This window comes from Strix aluco, chromosome 4 (genome assembly GCF_031877795.1).
Source record: "Strix aluco isolate bStrAlu1 chromosome 4, bStrAlu1.hap1, whole genome shotgun sequence".
Lineage (NCBI taxonomy): Eukaryota > Metazoa > Chordata > Aves > Strigiformes > Strigidae > Strix > Strix aluco.
In genome coordinates this window covers 44781682-44798212 of record NC_133934.1, presented here as the reverse complement: position 1 = coordinate 44798212, position 16531 = coordinate 44781682, and the positions used below count along the sequence as shown (strand labels likewise).

Sequence of the window (16531 nt, the reverse complement as noted above, 5' to 3'; positions counted from 1 at the left end):
ATGCAACCTGCACCTGATTTTTAATTGAATGGGGCTTATTAAGATAAAGGATAAACTTCTACATTCAAGCCTTCACTGTACAATAGCCTATAAAATCAAGGATGTTAAGATACCCAGAAGTTATATTTTATAAGATACATGGTATCATGTTCTAAACTTGCAGCTCGTGCACATCTTTAAATCCAGTGCAGTATCTTACTTGTGTATTTTAACACTGGAACAGTGCACTTACCTTGCACTTGTTGTATGTATAGAAATGCTAGCAGGGTTGAATTTTCCAAAACAGGAACTTCTACATTTTATTCCACAGATGCAAGTATTAAAATATTTGTATCCATTTTAGTGTTTTTGTATGCATACTCCCAAATAACATAATTTCAATGCAGTGCTGAATGATTTCACTAGAACTTAGACTACATTTTAGTTAAAAACCAGTTTTAATTACAGCACAGGTGCTTGTAGATGAGAATAAAAAGATAATTTGGATGATCTTTGACTATTATTTTAATTTCCTCCTTCCTTATGCTATGGTAGTATAAACAAGTGAAAGAGTTTAGTTTGCTGAAATAGTTATTTAAACCTTAGAAATAGAGGTTAAACTTTACTGTATTTCCTCAAGATTTGTTTTATGACAGGCATTAACATAACTGCTTCTCTCTGAAATTTATTTTATGTCAGTGGTGTAACTTTCTCTCCTGTCTGCTTCTATGTTGCATTATACTGTGTTTGGATTCTCACACATCTTGCACCTCTGCTTTCCTAGGTTAGTCTCTTTCCTAATGTTGCAGATTTGTTTTCTTTCGCCTCCATTGAATAGAGAACGAAATTTTCCTATTTTAGACTGCACATTATTCAATTCTCTTGGCATACACTGCTTTGATTTTTATTGGGTTATTTACTTGCAAAGTACTTTAATGTTCTGAGAAATTTTGTTTCTGTTTATGCTGTGGGATCCTGTTCTTAAAACCTGGAACATGTTCTTTCATTATTTTCATATTGACATTATACCGATCTTAATGCATTGTTGGTGGGTATCAATTTGAATTTCAGCAAGAATTCATGACAGATCTTAAAGAAATTCCAGGAAATTTTAAAATAGTGGAGATGAAAATATTGCCTTAAGCATCTTCATACTGCAGGTAGCACAATATGTCTGGCTAGGAGAATCTATCAGTACAAAGAGGAGTGCAAAGATGATAGCATGGATTGATATAAAATCACTGAATCAAATTGATTTAAATCAGGCAGAAAGCTTTAATCAATTTAAATTTTATTTTGCATTGAACCTTTTAAAAGCAGGTCCAATTACAGCAGGTTGAGGGGCCTGTCCACTGAATTTTGAATATCTCCAGTGTGGAGAATCCTGTAACTTCTTGGGGCAACCTATTCTAGGGTTTAACCACTCGCGTGGTTTAAAAAAAAGCCCGAACACCACAACTCAAAATAACAAAAACCAACCTAACTCCTTTTTTCTAGTCACATTTTCCTGTGTTCCTACTTGCCTCTTGTCCCACTGCTGTGCATCTTCAAGAACAGTCTGGCTTACTTTTCTCAACCCTCCCATTAGATAGTTGTGGACAGTAATAAGATGTCCCCATTGTCTTCCCTCTTATGGCTGAATAAATTCAGTCTTCTTAACCTCTCCTTGTAATATCACATGCTCCAACCCTCTGATCATCTTGGTGGTCCCTTCCACTGGACTTCTTCCTCCATCTTCAACTAGAAGGATACTTACTAAAAGTTTGTGTTGCATAAAGGGTACCAACTGTGGGAGCAAGGGGCTGTGTGAAGGAGAGTGTGGCACTGAACTTGGGGAAGCGACTACACTGTGAAGGGTTGCCTGTTAGGTCATCTAGCAGCCTTTGAGTAGGATGAACTCCCTTGTCTGGTGTGGAGGCACTCCAGGGCAGCTTCTCTGACTAGCTTTTTCTAGATAGTCCACGAAGAGGGTTTAACGTTTGATCTAAAATTTAATGATTTGAAGATATTTGGTGCTATATAGTGCTATGTTTTGATTTAGCAGAGTGATACAGCAATATACTGAGGTCACAACACAGGCAAGATAAAGAAATTGCAATATACTTTTGGATCACTATGTAAGAGTGATTCCCGTTACTGGTCTCTATATGGCCACTGTTAGGATATTGGTTCACCAGGAGGGAATATGTGAGCTAAAGCCACCTCAAGCCTGTTGCTCTCCTCAGAGCTCCTTCTGTTGGTTGTTCAGTTTTTATACTTTATGTTGGGCTGAGCCACATATACCTCTCCCTCTGCTGGTCTGGCTAGCTGGAGAAGACATTGCACTCTACTAGTTATTGCAGGGAAGTCTGTTTACACAACCTGCTGTCTCACTGGTACAGCCATATATCTAAAACAAAGGTTACCCTCCAGTCCCCGTGGTGTTGAGGTAAGTTCAGTTTTCTTTATGCCACTTGGTGCTCATTCCTTACACTTCTTCCCTGAGTTCATCACGCTTGCCCATCTCCTCTGAGCCTTCTTCCATTGTAGGGGTTTATTGGTTGGTGACACAGGCTGAGACTGTTGTAAACATGTTTGTTGTGAACTGATGGGTCACATGTAAATGGAGAGGTGCCTGCCTGTAGTGGCTGCTCCTCGCCTCAGAGCTCAATATGTGTATGTTTTGGTTGTGAGGTAAATATGTCCAGCTGCACAAGGGTGAACACAGTCATGATGCTGTCTGGAAAAAGAGGGAGAAAAGCTACAGGCAACATCAGTACCCTCAGCCCTCAACATATTCCTGGCATGTATCTGAAGGGCCACAAAAGAGGGCAACAGCCTCACATATGTGTTGATGATCTAGTTATTTTGAAGGGCTTGAATCTACTCCAGTGAAAACAGGGACCCAAGTTTAGGGCCTTAAGTGGATCCCTCCTGACTATGCAAGTGACCCTGCAGGTGGATTTTCAATACTTGTACCTGGTCACAATCCTTTTTGCCTCAGTGGGGTTGGAAAGGTGTATTTGGCATGGCAGGTACACACCACTTTGGGAATAGGAGTGTCACTGCAGGAAGGAGAACGAGGATAAGATAACCAGGGAATAGACTTCAAAGACTTGTAAGGGTTAAACAATCTGCTCTAGGAAATCTAGCAGTCATTCCAAGATTCATCACCATGACTTTGACACAAAAAAGAGAATATGTAATTTCTTACTTGCCATCTGTAATAATAATCTGTTCAGTTTCCTTGATTATCAAAACAACCACCACTGTGATGAGGATACATTTTCATAGAATAAGCAATTGGAGATGATTTTTTTTCCCTGCGTTTCTTGCAGTACAAAGCAGTATGCATATTAAAGTATTTTTGATCTTTAAAGGAAAGTTAGGATACCCTCTACTGGCTGTTTTTGGAAATAAATCTGAGCTATAGCCTACCAGTTTAGAGTCAGCACCAGTTAAACTTAATCTGTACTGCAGTTTTAATATAGTGTTTTTTTTTTTTAATGGGTTTGAGAGGGATTTGGGTTGTTTCGGTCTTTTTTCCCTATGTAGTTCTGTCCCTAGCTTCAGCAGAGTGAATCTGCCTGTGATGAAACTGTATTTTTAAATGCAGGTTGTTACAGTTTCCAGGCTAACAGTTCTATAAGTACAAATGAAAATAGCTAGATGTTATCACAGCTCTCGTTGCCTAGTAACCAAAGCGCAGTGTATAATTTCAATGGGATAAATTTGATGCACTTTGCCTTTCTTTTCCTTTTTAGTAGAGGAATACACATAAATATATTTAGACTTAAATGTCTTACTGTCAGATACCTAAAATGTATTGAAATAACTTTACAAACTCAATTACAGTGATTTAAGAACTGATGTACATTTCCCATAATGAAGAGTGATCTTCTTGTAACATTGATTTACTGTTCATGTGAGTGAGCAAGCATCTCCTTGTGACTGCATACAAATCTTAAATTCTTTTCTGCATATCATTCTCAAATCTCACCTTTCCATTTTGTATATTGATTTGATGATTATTTTACATATTTTTCTACTGAATCCATTTAAGCAGTCAAGGATTGTTCTCAGACTATATATACCAACTATATTGGTAACATGCCTAAAATTGTCTGGCACTGTGCTTGAATTAGTTGTATTGTAAGTTGTATTAGTTGAATTGTAAGCAGATAGCTTATATTAGTTGAATTGTAAGGAGGTGTGAAATGTTTGCTTCACTGGAACAAGTTGTGTGAATAAATACTTGTATTAGAGTTCTAGCCCTGATTTTTGGTATGTAATTTCATGATCGTATCTTATCCTAGAATTCTCTATCAAATGAATTATCCACTCGCTGCTATAACTAATCGTATTGTCGTTCTAGTAATAGAAATTGTATTACTAATATTATCTTCCCATTTTCATAAACATACGCTAAAATAAAATGAGCTCACTATACTGTTTTAACCTTGTCATTAGTAACCTTTAAGCTTACTAAGTTTGTTTTGAATTGTGTGACTATTTGACATTTGTGCCTATTACATGCAGATCTTCTCCATATATTTCATTACTTATTTGATTTTTCAAGGATTATCTAAGATTTAAACTAGTTTTTAGTTATTTTACTTAGCAGCAGTCTGTGTATCTCAGTATGATCACATTTATGTTTTCCCTTAATTTCTCTTCCATTAACAGTTGACATTTAAAGCAAACTCTTGTTAAATATATGATCCTTCTTATTTGCTCTGTACATTGATAGCCAAATGTCTAAAACAGAGGCTATAGTTGATTATTGCTTCAAATTACGGATTAATATTTTGAGGAACAGAAAGACGGTTTTCATATATGGCAGGCTAAAGGAAGAGGAACAGCCATAAATAGTAGAAGCAGGACCAAAAAATAACATTTAAAGCAGACGTTAGCTTTACAAGGTTGTATCACCTGAAGTCCTTTCTGTTTTAGTTTGGGTCATAATTGTTAGTTTTATTTCAGGAAAAAAAGTTTAAAGAGTAAACAATAACAGTAGCTCTTTAGTAGATGCTTACAGGGTTGATGGCAAATATTTGATTCTAAGATTGAAACTTCTTCCAAAGAAGTATATTCTGCAGCTTTCACGTACTAAGTGATACACGGGTTTCTAAATTGTTCTACCCTGTTCTTGCAGTTCTTGTTATTCTTCCAGTTTTCTTCTTGTTTGACTCTCTTCAATTCTACCCAAGTAATTGTTTCAAATACTTTATTAACAAGAGTAGTGAAGCCATTCTTTGGTGTATTTTTTGCTTGTTTATTATTGATGCAGCCCTATAGTATATGTTTTCTCTATATGTAAGTGAACAGTTGCAAGACTTCCATGTTAAAACTGAAGATTCAAGCTAACATTAATTTCACACTTGAATGTTCTAAAATAGAAGTCTCACTAAAATAACTGTCAAAGGCACAGAAAATGAAAATATTGTGAAGAATAAATTGTAGATAGCAGTATGGAATTTCGTTCAAAGGAGCAATTATGATTCACCTGTATCTCATGGTTAAGTTTTACTGGGCAAATAAAATGTATGTTATACAGTTTTTTAAATTTCTCTTTACATTCTGCTTGCTTTGTGAAAGTTGAAGGATAAATATGTCATTTACACTAATTTCTTACTGATAGATTTTTAACAAGTTACAGAATATTTTATATGCTCAGGCTTTTAAATGCTTGAATTGTCATTCTTCCAAGAAGGTCACAGACTTCTTTGGAAACTGAGTCCTTACTGGAATCAGTTGCATAAAGATGCTTATTACTGATGCTAAAAAATGGTACAATGTCCAGCACTTGCATGCAAACAAGATTTACATATTCCATTATGGTCTAGAAAACCTTGGTTTAAAGAAATATCTAATGCTAAAGGTTTAGAAATGAGATATAATTATGGAGTGTTGGGAACAGTAAGAAAGGAGCTTGTGAATGAATATTGGGAAGAGTTTACATGAAGTGTGAGAATTATAATCTATGGAATTATTTCCCATTGAACACAGTGGTAGAGATGTCACTTGTTATTTTAAATCTTGAATGGTATTTGCAGGGAAGTAAAATTATGTTAATGTTGGGCTTTAAGTTCTTCAGTCATGTAGTGCTGAAATTTTCCTCTCTGTTTTAATCTTATATTTTTTTAGTAAATTATTTTGTTTTCTTTATTAATACTGAGAATACTGTTATATAAGCTCAGAAATGAATTGGGGTGTTAACCACCTGTTACTTCTTACAGGTACTGCTCCCAGCAGCTGGTCTCTTGCAACTGCAGGATGTGAAAAGGACTTGCTGTGAATTTTTGGAATCCCAGCTTCATCCTATCAACTGCTTGGGGATTCGTGCTTTTGCTGACATGCATGCATGCACAGATCTCTTGAACAAGGCCAACACATATGCAGGCAAGTTATCATTAGTATAGCATATAGCTTGATATCTGTGTGTGTGTACACACACACAGGTTCCATGCCCACCCAACCCCACCCAGAGGAAACCATGCATTTAATAGGGATGTTTTTAAGAGAAATAAAGTCTCCTGGCTGGAACATAGTTATAATAAGCATAAAGAGGGAGCATATTCATGGCCTATCAGGGCCATACAGGGTCCAAGCAATTTATAATCCAGTAGGAAGCTAGTTTGTTGTTTAAAACTTTGCACCATCACTTAGGGGGGAAATTGGGAAAGAATTAAAATTCTGGCAACTGTCACAAGCCAAAGTCTGTAGGAAGTACATGGGGCAAGAAAGAACACAAGAGCATGACAGGGGGCCTATCTGTAGCCCTTGTGCTGCACTGGCTAAGAAGCAAGAAACATACCACGAATATTGTGTTATCAACTTGTCTTCTCAAAATCCTACTCATCTAGACCAAGACTTGAAATTTCCTACTATAAAGGGTACTTGTAGACTCATTCTTCTACCTTGACACAAAGTAGATAGAGGTGCATCTTCTAACTAACCATATAGTTCAACGAACAAAATTCTACTTTCCTTGTAAAGAGCACTTGCCATTGGATTTTCTCATTTTTTCCTGAAAAAAGTGTTCATGGAATTCTTAATTTTATTACTAAAAGTACATTGTCATGGTCATCTTAAAGACTGTGTCATTCATATCTGTAAGAGGACTGGCTCATGTCAGGTTTTGATAATAATATTGAATATTAGGTTCTTGTTTTGCTTGCTGCTGTTAATGAAAAAGCAATTCTGATTCTATGGTGAAGTAACAGTAGTGTTACATGGGGGTAACAAGGAAGAACAATTACTCCCTTTTTCTTGATGCTGGTAAAGCCTCAGGTGGAAAGATGCCACCTACAGAGGGTGGAAGCAAGGACAGATAGCCTGGGAGGAATACAGAGAGACTGTCTGAGCAGCCAGAGATCAGGTCAGGAAGGCCAAAGCCCGGATAGAATTAAATTGGGCCAAGGACATCAAGGGCAACAAAAAAAAGCTTCTATAGGTCAAAAAAGGAAGACTAGGGAAAATGTGGGCCCTCTCCAGAGGGAAACAGGAGACCTGGTTACCCAGGATATGGAGAAGTCTGAGGTATTCAATGACTTTTTTACCTCAGTCTTCACCAGCAAGTGCTCTGGCCACACTGTCCAAGACCAGAAGGCAAAGGCAGGGGCAGGGAGAATGAAGAACCACCCACTGTATGAGAAGAGCAGGTTTGAGACTGTCTAAGGAACCTGAAGGGGCACAAGTACATAGAACCTTATGAGATGCATCCACAGGTTCTGAGGGAACTGGCAGATGAAGTGGATAAGCCACTATCCATCCTAATTGAGAAGTCTTGGCAGTCTGATGGAGTTCCTGCTGACTGGAAAAGGGGAAACATAACCCCCATTTGTAAAAAGGAAAAATAAGAAGACCCAGGGAACTACAGGCCATTCAGTCTGACCTCTCGGCCCAGCAAGATCATGGAGCAGATCCTCCTGGAAACTACACTAGGGCACATGGGAAATAAGGTGATTGGTGACAGCCAACATGGCTTCACTAAGGGGAGATCATGCTTGACAAATTTGGTGGCCTTCTACGACGGGGTTACAGCATTGGTGGATAAGTGAAGAGCAGCTGACGTCATCTACCTGGACTCGTGCAAAGCTTTTGATGCTGTTCTGCACAACATCCTTGTCTCTAAATTGGAGAGACATGGATTTTATGGATGGACCACTTGGTGGATAAGGAATTGACTGGATGGTCACACTCAAAGAGTTACAGTCAACGGCTCCCTGTCCAAGTGGGGAGCAGTGACGAGGGCATTCCTCAGGAGATGGTTTAACATCTTTGTTGGCAACGTGGACAGTGGGATTGAGCACGCTCTCAGCAAGTTTGCCGATGACACCAAGCTTGGTGATGCAGTTGACATGCTGGAGGGAAGGGATGCCATCCAGAAGGACTTCGAGGGATTGAGAGGTGTGCCTGTGCAAACCTCATGAAGGCCAAGTTAAAGGTCCTGCACATGGGTCAAGGCAATCTCATGTACAAATACAGGCATGTATTGTGGGCAACAGTCCAGTATTGTGGGCTACAGATAAGTGGATTTAGAGCAACCCTACAGAGAAGGACTTGGGAGTAGTAGTGGATGGAAGACCATGAGCCAGCAATGTGCACTCGCAGCCAGAAAGCCAACCATATCCTGGGCTGCATCAAGAGAAGTGTGGCCAGCAGGTCGAGGAGGTGATTCTCCCCCTCCTCTGCTCTTATGAGACCCTACCTGGAGTACTGTGTCCAGCTCTGGGGCCCCCAATATAAGACAGACATGGACCTGTTGGAGCGAGAGGGCCATGAGGACAATAAGTGGGCTGGAGCACCTCTCTTATGAGGGCAGGCTGAGAGAGTTGGGGTTGTTCAACCTAGAGAAGAGAAGGCACCAGGGAGACCTTATAGCAGCTTTCCAGTACTTAAAAGGGGCCTACAGGAAAGATGGGGAGGGACTGTTTCAGGGATAAGGGGAACAGTTTTAAGCTGAAAGAGGGTAGATTTAGGTTAGACATAAGGAAGAAATTCTTTACTGTGAGGGTGGTGAGACACTGGAACAGGTTGCCCAGAGAGGTTGTGGATTCCCCCTCCCTGGAAGTGTTCAAGGCCAGGTTGGATGGGGCTTTGAGCAACCTGGTGTAGTGGCAGGGGGGTTGGAACTAGATGATCTTTAAGGTCCCTTCCAAACCAAACCATTCTATGATTCTATGAAAAAAGCTGAACCAAACTTTAAGATAGGTGCAAACAGTCTGAAGTCAATCCAAGGAAGTCTAACATGAATATATTAAGAAAACAGGCTGACCTATGACAAAGACTGTGAGAGAAGGGAGTCCTTTCAGTCAAGAAACTAAAGGGCTAGGAGGATGAAAAGGAATGAATAAGCTTAACTTGTGAGGTATTTTTAAAGTCGTTTCAGATATTAAGGAAAAATCTAACTCTAAAAGTAACACAGATCAGGTATGCTGTCTGTGGAAGTTACGGACTCTCCACTGTTAGGCAACTTTAGAAAAACTGATTAGACTAACTTTTGATTTAGGTTGATCTAAATCATGCCTGTGTGCAAAACTAGATGATTTTAAGTTCTTTCTAGCTTACATTTGTACGATTCTGTGAAGGCTAAAATCCCTTTTTTTTCTTTATATTCAAAATACATTTTCTGCTGTTGGAAACTGATATACACGTAGTTTCAGACAGAGTATTACTAAATGGATAATTTTTAACATAATGGATTAAGACCTTGTTTGACTGCTCTTGATGCCAAAAAGGTTGCAAAATTTAGATTACTAAAAAGCAAACAAAACATTGTGTAAGTTTGTAGCATAACACTGTAACCAAAACTAAGGCTTTTAATTTGTTCAGGTAGCAATGATCTTACTGTCCTTTTGTGTGTAGAGTGCCTTGGGGACTTGATGTTTGAGTTGAGACAGAAGATGTTACATTGAGGAATTACTTTTTAATGGAAGTTTTTGTAGTGAACAAAACCACTTCTTTTATAGGGCTTAACTTACTAGTCAGCAAAGTAGTATATTTTGATTAGAGCCTGGGCAGCGAACATTCAGAGAGTAGGACAAATTTATTTGGAAATTCAGAAGTCATGGGTTGTCAGAGGTTGAGAGTGACTCTCGGGTATGCCTCCTAACATGCAGCTTGCACTGTCTGCCTGGTCACAGATCTTTTCCTGTCTTTTCAGTGTATCTTGGATGTTTCATTTTTACTTCAGGTTCAGCAAAACTGAATTGCTTTCTGTCTAAACATTTTTCCCTTCTTCCTGTATTATTCTGTCACTGGTGACTTCAGTGTTGTTCTGGTCATTCAGGTTCTCAAACCTGACAACTTTAACTCTCCTCCGCCATTTACTCTCAACTACTCAGTTGTGTGTTCCTCTATTTTGTTTCTTCCTTCCCTACCAAATCTGTTCTACGTCATGTTTCCCTTTTGCTGCAATGTAAATCTATCTCTGCCATAACTTCCTCTCTGTCTGCTAAGGTAATTTTACTACTCTTGCAATATTGCCTTTCCCCCGAATCAAATTCCAGCCTCTCATCCTTGACTTTTCCAGTTCAGCAGAATTACCCTCACTTGATTCTTCTATTTCGTATCTCTCTCTACTACTTTTGTGCGTGGAACTAACCTTCTCTTTCCTCTGTAATCAAACCATCTTCCATTTCAGTCAAATTCCTCCAGAAAGCACTTTCTTTGTCTATGCTTCCTTTTTTGTCACTGGATTCTTGGAGTCCTGCTGGCCTGTACCATGAGCTGCCAGCTCAACTCCTACTGTGTTTTTGCCATATCTGTGTGGTGAATTTTAAAGCAATGCACACTCTGTTCTTACTCTTAAGATAAATATGCTGTGCATAGTCAGAGTGTGAGCTACTTCATTGCATTGCTGCATTCCTTAATCCTTAGCACTCTGTCAGGCTTAGTATGAGAGCAATAAAGAAAAGAGAATTAAAAACTAAATATCCCGATAAGGCTGCAGAAAAATTTCATATGCTTCTATTGCTTTTCATAACTTTTTGAAAATGTACAGTGACAAATTAGCATCATTAACAATTAGTACAGAGTTAAAACTGAAGATTTCCCTGAAATAGAACACTAAGTGCTTCAATTCATATGTCTAGGTTCAAATAATAGGCCTTTTATTATCTTGAATAAGTTTAGACCTCATAAAAAGAAGGATTTTGATGAATGCATTCAGTTGCCTTAATTCCTAGAAAATCTGTTTTCCAGTATAGATTTTTTTTTTTTACCCACTTCCAGGAGATTATAGCATTTCTATCAAGAATGGATATTTCAGGAAAAAACATAAATGCAGCAAACTCATATTAGGTGTCTGTCAACAGAATCCTTTGTTACTGTGTTAAGTGTGAAACTGAGGTATACAAATCAATCATACTCAGATGTTTTTAGTCTAGTGAAATTGTATTCAAATTATTTATATATCAATTTTTAAAAATTCAAAAGCTATTCAGGTTGTTTTTGAAAGTACTAGCTTTGTAATGCATACCTTACTGGAGAAGTTCTAATGTGTATGTGTTACAGATGCTCTCAAATAAACAGCCAACCACCAAACATAAAAAAATTAATTATTAATACAGTTAACTAGCTCTCCATAAATTACAGGTTCGAATGTCTGTGAGAGGAGAACAGAACAACTTTTTAGGGTTTAATGGCAACCCAAAATGCAGAACAAAGCCCCACTCCCTAGGGTTTAACGGCAACCCAAAATGCTTTATCACTCACCTGATAAGTGAGGGCTCTCAACCTTGAGGACCTGCTCAGGGCAGCGTCCCGACCCAACGCACCTTAAGGAATTTCCTTGGGCAGCATCCCAACCCAAGGGGAGAGTCCTCAACCACAGCATGCTGCTCCAGGGGACAAGCTCAAAATGGCTCCCCCAAGGGGACTTTATTTATACCCAGGCCAAATCTGACCTGTAGTCAATAGTGGCTCCCATTGGCCAAAGGTCCCGACTACCATGAGGCCTTGAGAACAAAGGCAGTCAGGAGCTGCCACATTTCAGCAGCCAAGAAGCTCTGCTTTCATTGGGCGGGTGCACCTGCCACAGTATGTGACTGAATGACTTTGTGATAACTGTATTTAGACTATTATACAAAAAGTTTAATTAAAACTTTTTGTCTTTGAGTAATATAATATCAAATCCAAAAAGCTATCATATTTTTGACCTTTTCTGCAATAGGAAGCAACGTATACATTTATTAACTAGAGTTAATATTCAGATATTTAATATTTTAGGGAACACATTTTTGATATAGCTGTTGTTTAATATTGAATTCGTTTTTCCAACTTCTATTCTGACTATGCCATAATAATTCTAAACTACTTCAGTTACTCCTAAAGAATCTTTGTTCAATTTAGTAGCTGAAGCTAATATTTATATAGATTATTTCCTAGAAATATAAAATCTAACACCCTGGCAAGACCTTGAGTGCAGTATTTGCTAAATGTGTTTGAGAGTACAGGAACTGTGTCCAACTTGTAACCTTCCCTCAGGGCTATTTTGTTCAGGCATCCTTTGCTGTTCTCAGAGACACTCTGCAAGCAGGATACAAATGAGTGAAAATGAGAAGGAAGCTATTTGCTGGTCCTTGCCGGGACTTGCAAGTTACTAGGCTGAGCAGTGGCATGCTCAGTACTCCTGGTAAAAGCACCCAGGGAGGAAGAGTTGGCATTCATTTCTCCTTGCTCATCAGTCTTGCTGGATTTGTCTGCTGATTCCCTGTTTTCTTCTGCACAGTTTTATACCTTTTCAGGTCAATGTTTTTCCTCTTGAATTATCAAGCTTCTTATTGCCTGTATCTCAGCCATCATAGCTTCTTTTTCCCCCTGTTCTTATCTCAAATGGCTCTTTGTACTTTGTCGGGCTTTTTCTTACAACTGAACAAGTCTTCTCAAAAGTCTGAACCAAAGATACGTGGCTGTGCCATTTCAGAATTAGGCCTTGTGTCACAGACAGCTGAACTCCCAGAGGCAGACATTTTGGGATTAAGGCTTCAAAAACTAGAATAAGTACAGAAGAGGATTATTAGATTAAAAAAATCACTGAAAATATTTGTCTGCTAGAGAAAATGAAAAGCATTTGGATGTTTAACTTCTCCCAGTCTTTATTTTGTTATGCTTGCTATTATGTTTAGGAAAAAGAGGCAGGGAGATACTTTTGCTAATAGACAATGGTAGCATAAAAACAAATGGATGCTGATGTAGATCTGAAGTTATTAGAAAAGTGAAACTCTGGAACTTCCTTCCAGTGGGAGTAGAAACCCCACCTTCATTAAAACTGGAGCTTCATAATTCTGTGGTGGGGTTGGTCCTCCTGTAGCAGAGTGTGAAATTTCTGTAGTTTAGGATACTTATTTATATGCATCTATGATGCCTGTGGAGAGATCTGAAAATAGTGGGCAATTCATAGAGATTACTTGGAATGACCTTCTGTTGCAGTTCAACTTTGAGATGCTACCTGTTCTTGTGATGTTCTAGAAAGCAACCCTTCTCTAGGTCTTGTTACGCTTGCACAGTCAGGGGCTGCGTACAGCTGAGGCCTCTCATCCTTCTTGTGTGAGGATTCCTATAGAGAGTATGTGGCATGAGTGCTGGTAGTCTGCCCTCAGTTTTAGTTTGGGATACATTATACATAGTCTTGAAGGATGTTCACAAAATAAAAATGTTTCCTGGAATAGGGTGTGTTTTATAGTTGTCATAATGTTATGTACAACCTGAAGATAGATCAGTAAAGCCTTTTAATGAAGAGGGGTATGCCATTTCGGACTGGAAAGACACTTGCTGAGTGCTTAGGCCTTGACATATTTCTTAGCTGTGACCAAAGAATAGTAATATACTTCCACTCACTGCATAGGCTGGTGCGGGGTTTGGAAACATTGGATTACCTGTGGAATAAGTGTCTTTTGAGGATGAGCTTTACTCAGCAAACCTTCTTGGCTTTTAGCACCGTGCTGAAGATATGTTGAAGAAACTTTTGTTAGGGGATCTTAGGATGTGTTGTGAAGTGGGAATTGCACTTAACTGTGGGATACAGCGTTCTCGATTCTGGTGCTCTGCTTTTAAATCTTTGAGCCCTGACTAGACTTGGAAGCATGCATGTGTACGTTCGTATGCATGAGATTGAAAGGACATAGTTAAGAGAATCGTTCTTATGATTCTATTCTGAGTAGCAGTGTCTGTTGCTACATTGCTGTTACCTTGGCTGCTATGAATTTCATGGTGTTCTCAAAGCAGTTATTTAAGCATAAAATTGACAAGTAAATTTTATATATATATATATATATATATTTTAAATCTGATTCTGCAATGTATAGCTTCTGCTGGTTCTCCAACTGTGCCAGAGCTTGTGTGTGTCTGTCTATAATAAGGCTGGGTTCCTGCTTGATCAGTGCCTTGTGTTAGGCTATTAGCAAAGAGTTTTTGTCCCAAGCCAAAAAACTACAACGTGTAGTAATTTCAAGAAAATAGTTTAAAAACTATTTCTTGCTAAATGTTTTTCTTTCATCTGCTTGAGAAATTGTCATTGTTCTTTTAAGTGAATGTAAGGCTCAGATCTTTCCAAGCTCTCATGCTCTCCATTGCTATAAAACAAGACATTATTAGTTTAGAAAGAAGCTACATTTCTGGAAGGTTCCAGCTGGTTTTGTAGCATTATCACATCAGAAAGATTCAGGTACTCCATTTAGTTTATTAAAATAGATATAATCGTCTGTTTTGTGGAATAGAAATAGTTGGTCTAAACCAGACAAAAGACACTTATGACACTCAAGATATTTGATTGTGATGTTTTGTTTCACATCTCATAGACATTGGATTACTGTTATGAAAAGATCTAGGAAATATGAGATTTTTTTTCCCCCCTTCTAGCTGCAGCTTCTGGTACTGATAAGCTCTGGCCATGTTTTTCATACATGTTAATGTGGCTTTGGGAAGATCTGTGGGAGATTTCTGAAAGTGTACAAAATATTAAAAAAGTTTTTGAAAATTAAATTATTAAATGTTATCAGCTGCTGGAACACCTCAAAAAGGTTAGAAAATGACTGAAGCCTATTAATGGTGGAACAGAAATTTAGGCAGTCTTCAACAATGTCATACACATAAAGGAGAATATGGGTTATGATTCTCTGAAAAGTTTTAATCTGAAGGAACTTCAACAGACCTTTGCTTCTGTACTTGTTTATTCTATTTAGTAAAGGCAATTAAGCCACAAAAAGGTCTGACTGTAGGTATATAAATGAGTGAAATAGTGTTTGTGAATTAATCCACAGATGTTTATAGCATAAAATGTGTTGTACAGATTTCAGATGTAGCTTTCCTTCCTATGTAATTGAAAAATATAAAGTTAAGTGTCCATATCTTTATGGCCATCATGACTATATGCCTTTTGGATAGAGTCATTTAGGTTGGAAAAGACCTTTAAGATCGAGTCCAACTGTAAACCTAACACTGCCAAATCCACCACTAAACCATGTCCCTAAGCACCACATCTACATGTTTTTAAATACTTCCAGGGATGGTGACTCAACCATTTCCCTGGGCAGCCTGTTCCAATGCTTGACAACCCTTTCTGTGAATAAATTTTTCCTAATATCCGATCTAAATCCCACCTGGCACAACTTGAGGCTGTTTACTCTTGTCCTATCACTTGTTACTTGGGAGAAGAGACTGACACCCACCTCACTACAACCTCCTTTCAGGTAGTTGTAGAGAGCAATAAGGTCTCCCCTCAGCCTCCTTTTCTTCAGACTAAGCCCCAGTTTCCTCAGCTGCTCTTCATAAGACTTGTCCCCCAGAACCTTCACCAGCTTCATTGCTCTTCTTTGGACATGCTCCAGCACCTCAGTATCTTCCTTGGAGTGAGGGGCCCAAAACTGAACACAGGATTCAATGTGTGGCCTCACTAGTGCTGAGTGCAGGGGGATGATCACTTCCCTAGTCCTGCTGGCTATTTCTGATACAAGCCCAGAGGCTATTGGCCTTCTTGGCCACCTGGGCACACTGCCAGCTCATATTCAGCCAGCTGTCGACCAATACCCCCAGGTCCTTTTCCGCTGCTTTCCAGCCACTCTTCCCCAAGCCTGTAGCGTTGCATGGGGTTGTTGTGACCCAAGTGCAGGAGCCAGCACTTGGCCTTCTCCTACCTCATACAGTTGGCCTTGGCCCATCAATCCAGCCTGTCAAGATCCCTCTGTAGAGCCTTCCTACCCCCAGGCAGATCAACACTCCCACCCAACTTGGTGTTGTCTGCAAACTTACTGAGGGTGCACTCTATCCCATTGTCCAGATCATTGATAAAGATATTAAACAGAACTGGCCCCAGTACTGAGCCCTGGGGGACACCACTTGTGACCGGCTACCAACCGGATTTAACTCCGTTCACCACAACTCTTTGGATCCAGCCATCCAGACAGTTTTTTATCCAGCAAAGCGTGTGCCCATCCAGGCCATAAGCAGCCAGTTTCGCCAGGAGAATGCTGTGGGAAACAGTGTCAAAGGCCTTACTAAAGTCAAGGTAGACAAATCCACAGCCTTTCCCTCATCCAATAAGCGGGTCACCTTGTCATAGGAGGAGATC

At 39.1% G+C, this 16531-nt stretch overlaps 1 protein-coding gene across 13 annotated transcripts in view; it reads left to right on the top strand.

The window, feature by feature from the left end:
- Window positions 1–16531, top strand: part of KLHL2 (kelch like family member 2) — a 62930-nt gene that overhangs the window by 29396 nt on the left and 17003 nt on the right. For all 13 annotated transcript variants that reach the window (XM_074822885.1, XM_074822892.1, XM_074822881.1 and 10 more), the window contains one exon: window positions 6198–6360. In XM_074822885.1, the coding sequence (XP_074678986.1) occupies window positions 6198–6360 (163 nt within the window). The remainder of the gene's footprint in view (window positions 1–6197; window positions 6361–16531) is intronic.